At 39.7% G+C, this 15,147-nt stretch overlaps 1 protein-coding gene across 1 annotated transcript in view; it reads right to left on the reverse strand.

The window, feature by feature from the left end:
- Positions 1 to 15,147, reverse strand: part of FRY (FRY microtubule binding protein) — a 260,339-nt gene that overhangs the window by 9,046 nt on the left and 236,146 nt on the right. Inside the window, exons 58-59 of the mRNA XM_080799698.1 lie at positions 13,548 to 13,631; positions 3,110 to 3,220 (exon numbers count right to left, since the gene is read on the reverse strand). Coding sequence (XP_080655824.1) covers positions 3,110 to 3,220; positions 13,548 to 13,631 — 195 coding nt within the window. The remainder of the gene's footprint in view (positions 1 to 3,109; positions 3,221 to 13,547; positions 13,632 to 15,147) is intronic.

Genomic DNA, 15,147 nt, shown 5'->3' on the forward strand with positions numbered 1-15,147 from the left:
AAAGCAATTTTGAGAGAGAATGACAGAGCTGGAGGTATCCTAATCCCAGAGTTCAAACAATACTGCAAAACTAAAATAGTCATCAAAAACAGTATGGCACTAGAACAAAAGGATCCATAGATGCTTGGAACAGAACAGAAGGCCTGCAAATAAACTCATACCTACACAATTAATTGACAAAGCAACAAATACAAAATGGAGAAGAAAAAAATCTTTCCACTAAATAGTGTTGGAAAAATTAGGCCACTTTCTTATGCCATGTACAAAAATAAAATGCATTTAAGATTTACATGTAAGACCTAAAAGAAAACATAGGCAGTAGACTCTTGGGCATTGGTCTCATCAACGTTTTTTTGGACAGATCTCTTCAGACAAAAGCAAAAAAAAGCAAAAATAAACAAATGGGACTACATGAAGCCAGAAAGTTTTTTTTTTTTTTTTTTAACATGTTATTTCAAAGAGTGAGGGTGAGAGAGAGCATGCACAGGGTGAGTGGCAGAGCGAGAAGCAAGCTCCTTGCTCAGCAGGGAGCACAACATGGGGCTTGACCCCAGGGCCCCAGGATCATGACCTGAGCCAAAGGCAGATGCTTAACCAACTGAGCCACCCAGGCAACCCAAAACTAAAAAGTTTTTGCACAGCAAAGGACACCATAAAAAAAATGAAAAGCAACCTATTAAATGGGAGAAGATATTTGTAAATGATGTGTCCGATCAACATGAATCTCCAAAATACGTAAAGACTCATAAAATCTGATTAAAAAAATGGGCAGAGGACCTGAATAGACATTTTTCCAAAGATGTACAGATGGCCAAAACTCCAATGAAAAGATGCTCAACATCACTCAACTTCAGGGAAAATGCAAATCAAAATCACAATGAAAGATCACCTTATACCAGTGAGAATGGCTAGAATCAAAAAGTTAAGAAAGAACAAGTGTTGTCAAGGATGTGGAAAAAGGAAGCCCTTATGCACTGTTCACAAGGATGTAAATTGGTGCAGCTACTGTGAAAAACAGTATGGAAGTTCCTCAAAAAATTAAAAAAATAACTACCCTATGATCTAGTAATTCTGCTACTGGGTATTTTACCCAAAGGAAACAAAATCACTACTTTGAAGAGATAAATGCATCCCTTTGTTTACTGCAGGATTATTTACAATAGCCAAGATATGGAAGCAACCCAAGTGTCCATTGATAGATGAATGGATAAAGATGTGGTACACACACACACACACACACACACACACACACACACGATAACTCAATGAATGAGTTCTTGAATAAAATGAATGAGATCTTGCCTTTGTGACAACATTGACAGTCCTAGAGGGTATTATGCTAAGTGAAGTAAGTCAGATGGAAAAAGACAAATACTATATGATTTCACTTATATGTGGAATCTACAGTGGCCTCAGTCTTCCTTTACTTCTGTGTCAGCGGTGGCACCACGGGTCACCTGGTTCATCAGAGACAGAACCTGAGCCTTGCCCTCACTTTTCCTTCTCCTTCATTCCTCACCCCAACCCCTGATCAGTTTCATAGATCTTTTATGCTTAATCTTTCTCTAATTTTCTGTCCTCTCCCCATACCTAGCACTTCTGTCCTGGTTTAAACCCTCATCCTTGTCTGTGCTATTTCAAAAGCCTAGGCACTAGTCTCCTGTCTCCAGCCTACCTGTCATCAAATCCACCCTCCACATCCCTGCCATAAAATAACTAAAATATTCCCAGGCATAGTATCGTCTGTCATCTAACCCTTACTATCACTTGTGCCTGGTTCTGTCACTCCTTTTTGGTTTGCATTTCATATTCTAGCAACACGGAATTGCTTGTACTTGGGGTGCCTGGGTGGCTCAGTTGGTTAAGTGTATGACCCTTAGGTTCCAGTTCAGGTCATGATCTCATGGTCCTGGGGGCCCTGCGCTCAGGAAGGAGTCTGCTTCCCCACCCCCCAACTGCTCGTGCTCACTCTCTCTAAAATAAATAAAATCTTTAAAAAAATAAGTTGCTTCCGCTTCCTTTTTTTAATTTGACAGACAGAGATCACAAGTAGGCAGAGAGGCAGGCAGAGTGGGGGGGAGGGGGAAGCAGGCTCCCTGCTGAGCAGACAGCCCCATGCGGGGCTCGATCCCAGGACCCTGAGATCATGACCTGAGCAGAAGGCAGAGGCTTAACCCACTGAGCCACCCAGGTGCCCCTCCACTTCCTTTTTTAAAAAGATTATTTATTTGAGAGAGAGAGAGAAGCAGACTTCCCATTGAGCAGGGATCCTGACACAGGGTTTGATCCCAGGACCCTGGGATCATGGCCTGAGCTGAAGGCAGACGCTTAACTGACTGAGCCATGCAGCTGTCCCTTCTTACAGTTTACAGAAAGCAGTTGCTTTCCATTTCTTACCACATTATGCTCATGCTGCAGCTGCTTAATGGAACATTTCTCCTTAGCCCTCAGTTCCTCTAACTCCAGCTCGTTCTTTAAGAAACAGCTCAGGTTTGATTTCCTTCAGAAAGCTTTCCTATTTCAATCTCCTGGCCTCCAGCAGAATTAGATACTTGACCTTTGTGCTTCCATAATATGCAGCGTACATTGCCATTATTTCACTTACTATGCTGCAGTAGTATTTCTTTACTTCTAGGAAAATTTTGGTTCACTTGAAAGTAGTATGTTTGTTACTTTGAGAAATATTAAAGCCTCCTAAAGCGAAGCAGGACAGGGCAACTGAAGAGAATCAATCGTCACGTAGATATTTCCTTTTAATCTGAATGTGAGGGCAAGTATGAAAAGGTCAATGTGAAGAAGAAAAACCGTAACACAGGAACTTTTTCAAATAAGAATGTCCAGAACCAGGGCCAGGATCATAGCATTAGGGAGGCACTCACTCTCAGGGCTGTCCTTAAATTTTGTGCCTAGTCACTTGCTTTACCTAGTCCTGGCGCTGGCCAAACGAGAATAGGACATGAGACAATGCATATTTAAGTCTTGTGTTCAAGCAAATCAATTCTGTGGGAAGGCAATCACTGGGGCAGTTATAAAAGGGATGTGGGGAGAGAACAAAAGGAAAGGAATGATTTTCACGGTAGGACTTGGGGTCGGGAGGTGTGTGGCTCACCTCTGGCATGGAGCTGACTTCGTGCACCTGGCCGATGAGCTTACAGTAGGACTGAAAAAGCAGCAGCAGCTGGAAGTGCAGCTTGTATAATCTCTGACACAGTTCCAATTGCTAAAGAGAGAGCGTGCATGGGAAGAAACAGTTATTAAGGCTCATTCTTATATAACAAGTGAAATCTCGGTGGAGAAAAACATTTTTTTTTTAAGTCAAGGAAACATAACTAGCTGTTATTATTCCAGGTGAAACAGAACAACAAAATCCAGCCAATAACTATCAGCGAGAAATTCACAGTATAAGAGAGAATAGCTTGGAAGATGACTAATTAGGAGGCGTAGCTATAAAGGGACTCAGTGAATCACCAAATTTTCATTATGTTTGCCAATTAAATACCTCCAAATTATAGCTGTGGTCATCTTAATTGCAGTTGTCTTAATTTGTATAAGCTAAAATTGTTTTTAAAAACAAAAACAATTATTACAAGTATATTCGAAAGGCAAAACATTAAGTCATTCTAGGTGTCAAATTTATAAATTCAGCAATTTGGGACGTTACTCCATGTGACAATTCTGGCTGCCGTGAGTTCAGACACTCATCTCAAAGTCTGTGTAAACACAACAGTCAGTCATACGATCAATGCTTCTACTCAGTGCTCAGTAAATATTTGTTGAATTACAGAGTTAAAAAAGGGCTACAAGTGCTAACAGAAAAGAGAAATTAAGGGAACATTCAAAACTTTCTATGGAAAAAACATTAAAAAAGCATTGTACAAAATGGCCCTTGAGCCCTATAGATACCTCTAGAATTTAAAATGTTTTCATTATATGGCTTATGTATACTTTGAGGGAAAAATTAATCTTGAATAGTTCCAGCACCAACGATCATACTACTCTTTGAGCTATATTTGCTTGTAATGGGCTCTACACTTTTCCTGTTTCACTCTAAGAATGAGTTAGCTCCTAGGTGGTAGATGGGAATTCTGTGAAAGAAAAGACCCGCCTTCACGAGATAGAATTTCATGGCTCAGCAGTCACCAGGGAAAGTGGGTTAAATATGTGGCGTCAACGAAACATGTCACTGTTCAGTTTTCAAATGTTGTTAAGTAAGGATAAATAGGGCCTTTCTTTTGCTAATGGACTATAAAGAACTCAGCTCAGAATTGAGAGCTTCTGAGGTCCCTTAAAATTGTTCCCCCAAATCAGTTTAGGGAGAGAAATTACAAGAATTTAAATTAAGGCTTTAGGAAGAATACCCTATTGATCATATTAGTACAATCTTGATCCTAATTGTTAAAAGTTACCAAAGTCCATGCTAAGGCTATGCTCAATGAAGTTTTCTTTCTCTTGTCCTTTCCCTGGCTCCTGGAGGGAAAATAACAATGCTAGGTTTAGATTTAGATTGATTTGATCTCTCAATGCTGATACCAAACATAAGTTTAAAGAAATAGCTACACTCATTAGTTAGCCCAAACTAGATCTTTGGTTGTTTTAGTAAAGCATTTTGGTTTTTAATCATTTAAACCTTTCTTTATGGACATCTTTTAAAATCTGATATAAAAGATAACTGCTAGAGGCTTGCAGATAAATTAAAAAAGTATTGTTTAAAAACAACATTACCTTCAGAAATTTAGTGAAACCTATCTATGAAAACTCTGCCCTTTGTTACATGTTGGATAATGTGGGTTATTACTCAAAATATCCCACTGGTAGTATGAGAGTTCACAGCAATTTGAGTTTCTACTTTGGGACAAAAGCAGCCTAGAATGCTACTAATTCACTGCATGTCTCAGTCTACCAAATAAAATAAAATGAAACGCAAAGGGGGAAAACATGCTAAGAGCTATAATAGTAACAGTAAAAATAAGATTTGTTATGGGTCCATGCCTAAAATGGACAAAGAGTATGAAAGAAAGTTAACTTACTGCAAGAGATTCCATTTGCTACACAGCAAGCATGGCACAGGAAACAAAGGAAAGGAAAGAAAGTACAGGGTCAGTGTAATGCATGCAACGGAAAGCATGGCCCTCTTCCAAGAGCAGAACCGTCAGCAGTATTAGCATTGCTTGCCCAAACTTGATAAATGGTTGCACGTCTTGTACCCATTCAACATGCACAGCGGTCCAGTTAAAAAGAAGCTTGAATGGGAAACATGTCACTGAAAAATATAATTGGTAATCGTTTAGGTTCTCCGGTTTGTTGTTTAAGGTTTTGTCAGTCTTGGACACCAAGGTCAAAACTTTTATTGCTTGAAGGTTTTAGTGTGTAACTGTGAATAATATGTGAACAGAGTAAAACTGTGAGGAGACCAACTGAGTAATCTGAAAGAACAGTAGCCCTAAAGAAATTACACTTTTGCTACCTGTTAAAGGCAGAGTCTTTAATCCATTTGACTTCCTATCTGCTAAACTATGAGTATCCAAGAAACATAGAATATAGTTAACAATCTAAGTGGCATTTTCTTTAGAGTCAGATTGCCTTCCTCGTTAAGAATATTTTATAGGACTGTGAGATATAGTCATCTCTAAGGAATAAACCTAGTCTATATACTCCCAAACAAGTGTGAGATATGACAAGTAATTTTCTTGCATTTCATTTGTAATAATTTGTTCTCAATTTCTAAAAGCAATCTAGAACTGATGGGTAGTTTAGAATAATATAAATTTGTAATTGAGCTGTGTTCAATTATGGCTTCCATTTTTTGGTATTGTCATATCATAACCACAGACTTGGTTTTAAGGAAAGTATGAGTATGTTGGAAAGGTGATCAGAGTCTGACAGAGTATTAAAAAAAAAAACCAATTCGGCCATTCCTAAGTATGGATCAATATATCAGGTTCTGGTTTTTCAAAATATTTAAAGACATATCTCACTTAGTTTCTAATTCTTGATGGGAAAACCACTTATTTTAAAGCTCTTTCTAAAAAAAATTTTTGGGTTATTATCAGTTTAATGTATTATGCTTAATATAAGGTACATTACACACACAAAGTAAAACTATCAAATTACTTATTAGTCTCTTTAAACATAAAGCCCCACCACTACTATCATTCCCAACCCCTTCCCCTGCCCTCGGAGGGTCTCTTCTGGCCTCACCTGTTACTAATATCCAATGAACTGGGCGCTCTGATGACTACTGTATTATGTTTATTGAGTAGTTTTTTGGACCTTGGCCATGAATATCTTTCTAAGCTTTGAAAGATAAATACGTTGAAGCCTGTGATGCAGATGACACAGCCTGAGGTATTTGCTATTTTTAAGAAAACTTTATGCCTAGACGTTTTTATAATCAAACCTTAAGTACTGAAAAAACCGCTGTCTTTCTCCTATTTTCTGAAATAAGGTTGTAATCCAAGAAGGTCATCAAACCAGTTAAGCTGAATGTCCTCTGTTCAATAAAGGCAAAGACTTTTTGACTCCAGCTTGGTGCTGAGGAATTTCATCGCCCATGAATTCTTCCCACTCAGCTCTCAAGGCACAAAACTGTATTTCTTGGGGGATGGCCAACTTGACACAGACCAGTTCTCAAGATCCTTTTTAAACACTCCTTTTTAGGTAGGTTGGTGCAAGCTGCCTTGCCATTTATTATCTCAGAATCCTTTCCTAGGCCACAGGCTGGGGCCTCATTTGCATTTAGAGCTCCCAAACAGATAGTGAAAAATGCCTTTCTAGGGGGCGATTTTATGGAAAATGTTAAAACCTTTTATCCTTCCTGTGCTAATGTTTTCCTGTATCCAGGTTTTAAGAATAATCCCTTCATAAATCTTTGTGAACGTATTTATGCTTTGGTGACTTACGATTCTTCTGAAAATTTTATGGGAATGGCACCATTTTATTGGGCCAGAAGGATTTTCTTCAAGCCTTGTTCCTGCATTCCTAATACAACTTGATTTATACATTGGATTCAGATGTATGTTTTCTCAAAACTAAGAAAAAAGATCAAGAAACCAAAACGTTAAAAAATGATCATAGGCAGGGTAGCTTAAAAGCCCAGAATAATCTAATTTTTGTTCGTTACAGTAGCATAGCCATCCGGGTCTCTCTGTATTCTTCTCTGAAGTGAGTTCTATGCTTACAACCATTAGTAGCCAGGTAAAAATCTGAGAAATGTTCATCCTGACAGAAGATGAGCCACAGTGTACTATAATAGCTATTATTTTCATCATAGTTAATCTCTGAAAGCCACTGGTTTAAATTAAATGGGATAAAATTTAGACAACCTAGCCTAAGGTTGCAGCTTCCTTACTCAAGAATACATAGATGCATTTAATCTCCTAAATGGGTATAATCAACATGGGCTCGCCCATTGCTAATATCACTCGGGGCTGGCTCACCATGACTACTGTATAATGTGTGTTGAGTAGTTTTTTGGACCTCGGCCATGGATATCTTTCAAAGCTTTGAAAGACAAATACCTTTAAGCCTATGATACAGATTACACACCCTGAGGTGTTTACTATTTTTAAGAAAACTTTAACATCAGCAGACACTTGTTTTCAGTCAATGCAGGGAAAAGGATTCCTTACAGAAGAGTAATTGACTCTATCTGAAGGGTGATGTTTCATGGGTTACGATTTAACAGCAGGAACTGCAACCTGTCTTTTTCGGTTTGTGTTAAGAACAGAGGTTGCCGTCTTCTCGTGCATAGATTATGAAGGGAGAGTAAGTACATAACTGAGAGGGCTGGTGTCCAAAGGCCCTATTAATTGGAATGACGATTTGAATATAAGATGAAATGTAGCTGGGCCAAATGTAAATGATTGCGCTTGAGTTCGAAGAGTGAAATGTTCCAGTAGTGCTCAGAAATACCTGTTGAATTGGGACTGTGCCAACTAACATCACTTATAATGAGTGAAATGGAAATACCTCCAGCTTTGCCAGGCCCGGCCCCGCAGGACCCAGGAGGTGAGTCGCATTCACTAGTTGAAGGCCCAAGGCTCTGCCATCTGGAGCACCTGGAGCGGGGGTTCTTCTCCCTGACCCACATTCTATTAACGTCAACTACCTAGTGGTAGCCACTCTTAGATGAATTGGAGAAGGTCAGAGAAGGAAATGGAGAGGTCAGTGGAAACCCAAATTCTTAATTAGAAGTGCTGATTTAGGTCATGAAGAGATTTGTCCCTCCTCTTGCTTGGGCTGAGAAAACATAGGTAAAACAAGGTCTGCAAACTGTGGAAAGAACCAAGATGGCCTTCAACGGACGAATGGATAAGGAAGATGTGGTCCATATACACTATGGAGTATTGTGCCTCCATCAGAAAGGATGAATACCCAACTTTTGTATCAACATGGATGGGACTGGAAGAGATTATGCTGAGTGAAATAAGTCAAGCAGAGAGAGTCAATTATCATATGGTTTCACTTATTTGTGGAGCATTAACAAATAATACGGAGGACATGGGGAGATGGAGAGAAGGGAGTTGAGGGAAATTGGAAGGGGAGGTGAACCATGAGAGACTATGGACTCTGAAAAACAACCTGAGGGTTTTGAAGGGGCGGGGGGTGGGAGGTTGGGGGAGCCAGGTGGTGGGTACTATGGAGGGCACGTATTGCATGGAGCACTGGGTGTGGTGCAAAAACTGCACTGAAAAGAAATAAAAAAACTACGCTGAAAAGAAATAAAATACATGTAAACAAAGAAAATGAAAACAAAACAAAACAAAACAAAACAAGGTCTGCAAATCAGTGAAACTGCTCTTATGAGACCCAAGCAGATCACACTCCTCATCTTACATTCTATTAAGTGTATGCTGTGCGTTATTCTAGGAGAATGGCTAGTAATCACCCGCAAGCCTAAATCATTGACTAATCATGCCTGTCTTTTAAAATAAGTTCCCTCAAAAATACTTCCCAAGTATTAAAGCCACTTTTTTTTTTTTTCAAAGAAACTGTTTGTTTTGTCCATGCACTGAGAATTCTCTAATAGACACACAAGCGAGCAAGGTCAGCAGACAGACGCTTGCATCTTACATACATAGAGATGTTTCTCACACAGGCAAGAGTAATACTCTCTCAAGCGGGTGCTAAAGGGTAGCCCATTTTTCTTAAAACACACAGCCCTATCTGGCTTTCCACTTCCCCACTTGGGGGCCTTAAGTACAGCGACACATTTTTCTATTATAATAAAAACAGCAATCCAAGCACCATGATGATTGGCACCCGGCTCTTGCCTGCAGGGTGAGGAACTCACCATGTGGGGGGGAATAGTGGACAGCGGACTAGAGGGGCAGCTGGTGTTCAGCCCCAGCTTGTGGCTGCCATGTAAGAAGGTAGACCCAGTGTTGCTGGTTCTTGTTTTTCAGAGATGGCATTCTGTTGTGAGTGCCTATGTGTATGTGTGGATGATTTTCAATTTTAAATGTCAGGCCAATTAAGAAAACATCATATGCGCTAAATAAAACAGGCCTGTGAATTGGGTTACAAGTGTACAGGCTACCAGTGTAACCTTTCTGTATTGTTTTGATGTCTGCAATGTCATGTTAAGAATACAAGAGAAATTGGAAAGTAAATATTCAATGCCCAGCAAGGAGTTATGTTCTCTTCTATGAACCATTCCATAGTGACTTCTCACTTATGTTTGGAATGACCAGAGAACAGCTTGTGGCAAAGACAAATCGGGGTTACAGAGAGCTTGAGGTTGGGAAGACTCTAGAAGCCTCTATATACACCATCTCCATCTCTGGCACACCAATCTCTCTAAAACTCAAGAATTTACTTTGCTAAGTTTAGTAAGCCAAGTTCCAATCCTTTCCTAAAGCACACCCTTCTCCGAAACCGAAACACTCCTGTAGTGATCACTGGCACATTTCCTCCATAATCTGCATTCAGACATAGATTCTGTGAATCACAAGGTCACTGCCCATCCAATTCCACTTGCCTCCATGCTCAGAATGATTGGCAAATTCAAACTGTTCCAGAAGACAGGGAACCTGACTAAATACAGGAGTGGAGAGAATCACTTGAAGGTAGGCTGTGCTCTAGGTCAAACATTTGTTGGGTTTTGCCTGGGGACAGAAGCCAAATGGTAGGTCTAAATAGCAAAATAATATCTCTGCCAACTCGGGACATCAGGTTGTTGTTTCAGTGGAGTGACACCATCATCCATCCTTGAGGCCCACCATTAGTAGTGTGTAAAGATTTCCCCACCATTTGCCCTCATAGTCCACTGTTGGCCTTGTTTGAGGGTTCTCTGCGACGGAAACACAGTCTTCCTTGTTTCTGCACCTCCCCTAGCCAGACCTCACATTTAGCAGTGGCTCAGATAAAGTGGGTAGGATTAGAAAATGTATGGTTTGAACGGCACGCCCAGTGGCCAAACTACTTCCAGGGTCTACTAACAAAATAGAGAATTTAACAAAGTATCCAAAGGATTTAAGCAAATCACCCAGCCTTGCCTGACTCAGTGGGAGTGCACCCTCACCAGAAGATTCTATACAGTTTGCCTTCCAGACCAGCTTCGGCCTCAGAACTGTCAGATACAAAGGACCAAAAGTATCTTCTTCAGGACATTTGTTCATTGCCTGGGTTCTCTGGTCATCAGTGTGTCCATAAGCCATGCAGGGAAATTGTAATGCACTAAGTTAATACCAGTAAAGGGAAGAGAGCTGGGTTGGTTTTGCAAAAATGCTGGAAACATCAGACTCCAGATCTGGCCTTCTGTTAACCTCACAAGCCCGCTCTCCTCCCTGCTGAGCGTTTTATACATGTCTCCAAAACCATACAGACATTTAGATGGATGCTGGAAATTCTCCTCTAGACTTTATCTATGTGTATGTTTTTACCTTTAAATTGAGTTAGACTAAGTACGAACTGTGGGGGTGGGAAGAATCTGGCCTGCAAAGGTAGCCTCTCAGCCTCAACTTTCCTATCTGCAAAATTGGAAAAACCAATTTTGGACTGTTGTCCAAAGGACTGCTGTAAAAGGTCAAATGCGATTTTATATGTACAGTGTTTGAAAACGATTAGTTTTTTCTTTCCATGTTTATATTCTCAAGCCTTTATAATAATGCTAACAGAGTTGCCATGTATAAATACTTGAATGAAGAAATGAAGTCTAAAGACAAGAAAAGGGACAAGAAGAACCACGACTACAACAGAGATGCATAGAAAGGGGGTGATGAGGAGGAAATGAAGAAAAAAAAACCATCAGCAGGAAGAAGATTAAGCAAAAACAACAGAAATCTTTCTTCGAGGGATGTGGAGAAGAAACGGGTGAGGGAGCAACTGAACAAAAGAAAACCATAGAAATAAACTATAAGCACAACAGAGACACATAGTTGAAAATTAGAATGTTTTAGAAAGAGGATAATTTAACTAGAAGTCCTGAGTTTTTAGATTTAACCAGGAAGCTGTAAAAAAATGAACAAATAAATAGTAGATTTTGTTTTAACCCTCATTCTCAAAAATCTGCACTGTATTATTGCATTTTCCTGATTAAGATTTGATTATTAGAGAATATAACAGAATTAGATGATTGAGGGTAAACGTTTAGACAACTATTTTTATAGTCCACTAGACAAACTATATCATGAACTGAACTTGGTTTTTGCTAATTCTAAGTAATAACTTGGTAATGTGTCTCTGGACTGCATTTATTTTAATAGAGTATAGTGGAGGGAGGATTGGGCCTGGAATCAAAAGGCGTGGGTGCTACTGGGTGGCAAAAATTCTGTAACATAGCCCACGTGTGTGTGTACGTATATATATGATGTGTAATTTATTTACACGTTACTTCCAGGGTATGCTCATGGCACAGGTTATTCAGTGACCGTCAGAGTCACAAGTCATTTGAGGCAGGACATCAGGGACGCATATGCAGGGACTGATGGAAAGGTTAGAGTCTGTTGTATTTTGAACTACACATTCAGCTATGCTTATTGAAGACATCTCATGTGACGTCATAAAACCCATATTTTAAAAATGAAATATAGATACATCATTTGTTATGTACATTTGCCTGTTTCCAGACACAGTGGCCAGGACATGATTTTTGCCCTTCGCCTATCAACCATGAAGCCTTGGACCAGTCAACCTTGGTTTCCTTATCTAGAATGGGGCTGCCACTGCCTGCCCAGCCTCCCACGCCCAGGAAGATTAATGACTTCAGGGATATGAAAGTTTCCTGTAAGACACAATGTCAGATACAAATGTGTCCTCAAGAAGGGCCGTGATGTGGAAATGCAACCCACACGTTAGAACCCCATCTAAGATATTTCTCAGTCTTGTAGTTTGCTTGTTCAGTCTTGTACTCCTTCACTAACACTTACCCAGGGCCTCACCTGGGGACTCACCCACAGCGAGGATAGCTACCCTGAGGACTGCAAACTCACTCAAAACAATGACCAGATTGAATCCAACCACTGGTATTCTGTTGAAAATTCTTACCCCTCATTTTTTTTTGTTTTTATATGTTAGCAAAGCACTGTGTCTAACATGTGCCATTTCTGTGAATATAAACACCAAAGCCCCACATGGTCTGGCTTCTGCCAGCTTCCCTAGACTCTTCTCAAACTTTTCTCCAAGTTGCTTTCTACACTTGCAGCCACGCAGGCTCTCTTCATTTCTTGCAAATGGTCACATCCCCTTCTGCCTCAGGACCTTTGCACAGACTCTCTACTCATTCCCCTTCACTTGGCTACCTCTGTCTCCTATTTAGGATCTCCACTGAGATGGTACTTCCATGAAGAAGGCTTCTCAGAACTGCCCCCCCATCCACATTTGATCAGGGTCCTTTGTTACCTTCTTGCATAGTTTAAGGTTCTTTCCTTAATACCACTTATTGCTATTTGCACCTATATGATTTTTGGATTAATGTCTGTGTCCCTGAGAAGATTGGAAGCTCCACAAGAGTGCATGCTTGTCTGTTGTTCATTATCACATCCACCACGTGGACCACATAGGAGGTACTTAGTACATAATTGCAAAATAAGTTATTTTAATCCATTCATAGTCTTCTGCCCCACTGCACTGACAATATAGCACACATTTATAAGTCAGCTGGTCTGAGGTGTATATTAAAACAATTCTAAAGGGGAAAAAGACATATCTATCATAGAGTGATTGATGAAAGGTCAACAAAGATTTCCTTCACTGACGAAATTAAGTGATTTGGTGAAGAATGAATGAAATTTGGTTTTATATTCTAAAGGGAGAGCAGATTTATTAGGAAATGATTAGTATAGTTAAATGATGGCCAGCAAAAAGATCATTTTTATACCTCTGCTTTTCCAAAAATAAGACTCCCCTCCCCACAAATCCCATCAACACACAGTCATGCGTGGTTTGAACATCATTCCGTCTTACAATAGCCAATAGGCTTCTTGTGAATGTAATGGGGTGACCCATTGTGCACCTTTCTTTCTCATGCTCTATGCTTCTCGGGTGGATCAAAATAAACACACGCCATCAGAGCACAGAAAAGATAAATTCTAACAGGTTTTCATTACCTTTTCTTCCGAGTCGCCTGGCTGACAGGTAATTACTCCATCTCTTGATCCTCCTGCAAATGTTGCCTTACAATTTGCAAGCCACTGTTGTCAGAAAGAGATGCAGACATAGGTAAAATCAGTGATGTTCTGAGAACATTTTTATCATCAGTCCTGTCAGGGAAAATTGATAAAGCTTCTAATCATAGTAATATAAAATTTTGCTGTAATGCCTTCTTGAAATTATTTTTTTCTGGTTAAAGATGAACTATTTGAGATTAAAGTATCTATTCATGTGGGTTCGGTGATGCTCATTTTTAAATTTTTATATTTTTGAAAGATTTTGTTTACTTATTTGAAGGGGAGAGAGAGAGAATGAGAGAGAGAGCATGAGCAGGGCAGACGGAAAGGGAGAAGCAGACGTCCGGCTGAGCAGGGAGCCTGATGCGGGGCTTGATCCCAGGACCCTGAGATCATGACCTGAGCCAAAGGCAGCCACGTAACTGACTGAGCCATCCAGTCCCCTAGTGATGCTCATTTAAATATGTAATTTCAGCCTTGTGATATGACATTCCTAGAGGATGGTTTCACCAGACCATTCCTATTTTATGTATAAACTTAAAAATATCATTTACAGTTAGAAACCTTTCTTGTGATTGAAATTTGGAGATAATACCAACCATTCCTCACAGGCTGGCAGATTCTGGACCATGCAACTGGACTCATGGCCCACCTGCCTCTCTGTGATATTGGGTGGCTTCTGTGGGGGCAGGTCTACTTCAATGTAAGAAAGGCTATTAAAATAACAGCTCAGTTACTCAGAGATTCTGCCGTCCTTAAGTATTTGGGATAGTAACTAATACAGATACTAACTAATACAGATGTGACAAGGAACCCCCAGGCACAAAACAATAAGCCGTGAGGAACTGAAATTCACATCTGACATCAAAAGAGTGGTTTGTTCACCAAGAAGAATGGAAGGATTATTTTTATTAACTGATGATGGAGAAGGCGGAAAGCCATGACCAATAAAGCCACAAAATAGAAGACAATGGAAATTGTTATAGTAGAATGTTAGAACTCTCACCCTTGGGTAGATGATTAAGAGATCAATAACAACAAAAACAACAAACAAAAAACAAGTAACTTTATAATGAATGTTTTCTGTGTATGAAGCTTATTTCTATTTTAAAGGCAATACTGTATCGTGTTTGAGAGTACGGACTTTTGAATCCTGTAGACCTGGGTTTCAATACCAACTTTCCACCTCCTCGCTAATGAGGACAATAGCAGCAATTCCAGGGTAGTTGTGAGCACTCCATGATTTAATTTAAGAGATCTAACTCTTATCATGTTGTTGGACACATAGAAAGGACACAGGAAAGGATACATGCTATGACTATATTATTATATCCTTACAATAATTCTGCAAATTAATTATTTTCTCCATCTTACAGATGACGAACCTGCGGTGAGGATGTTAAGTGACCTACCCACTCACTAACCCTTAAGTAGCTGAGCTGTGATTTGAACCCATGTCCACGTGATTTCAAAATTCAGGCTTTTTCTATAGTGTTTGGCATATTATAAGAAGTGTCCCACAGATATTACACATAATTAC

This window comes from Martes martes (assembly GCF_963455335.1).
Source record: "Martes martes genome assembly, chromosome: 3".
In the NCBI taxonomy this organism is placed as follows: domain Eukaryota; kingdom Metazoa; phylum Chordata; class Mammalia; order Carnivora; family Mustelidae; genus Martes; species Martes martes.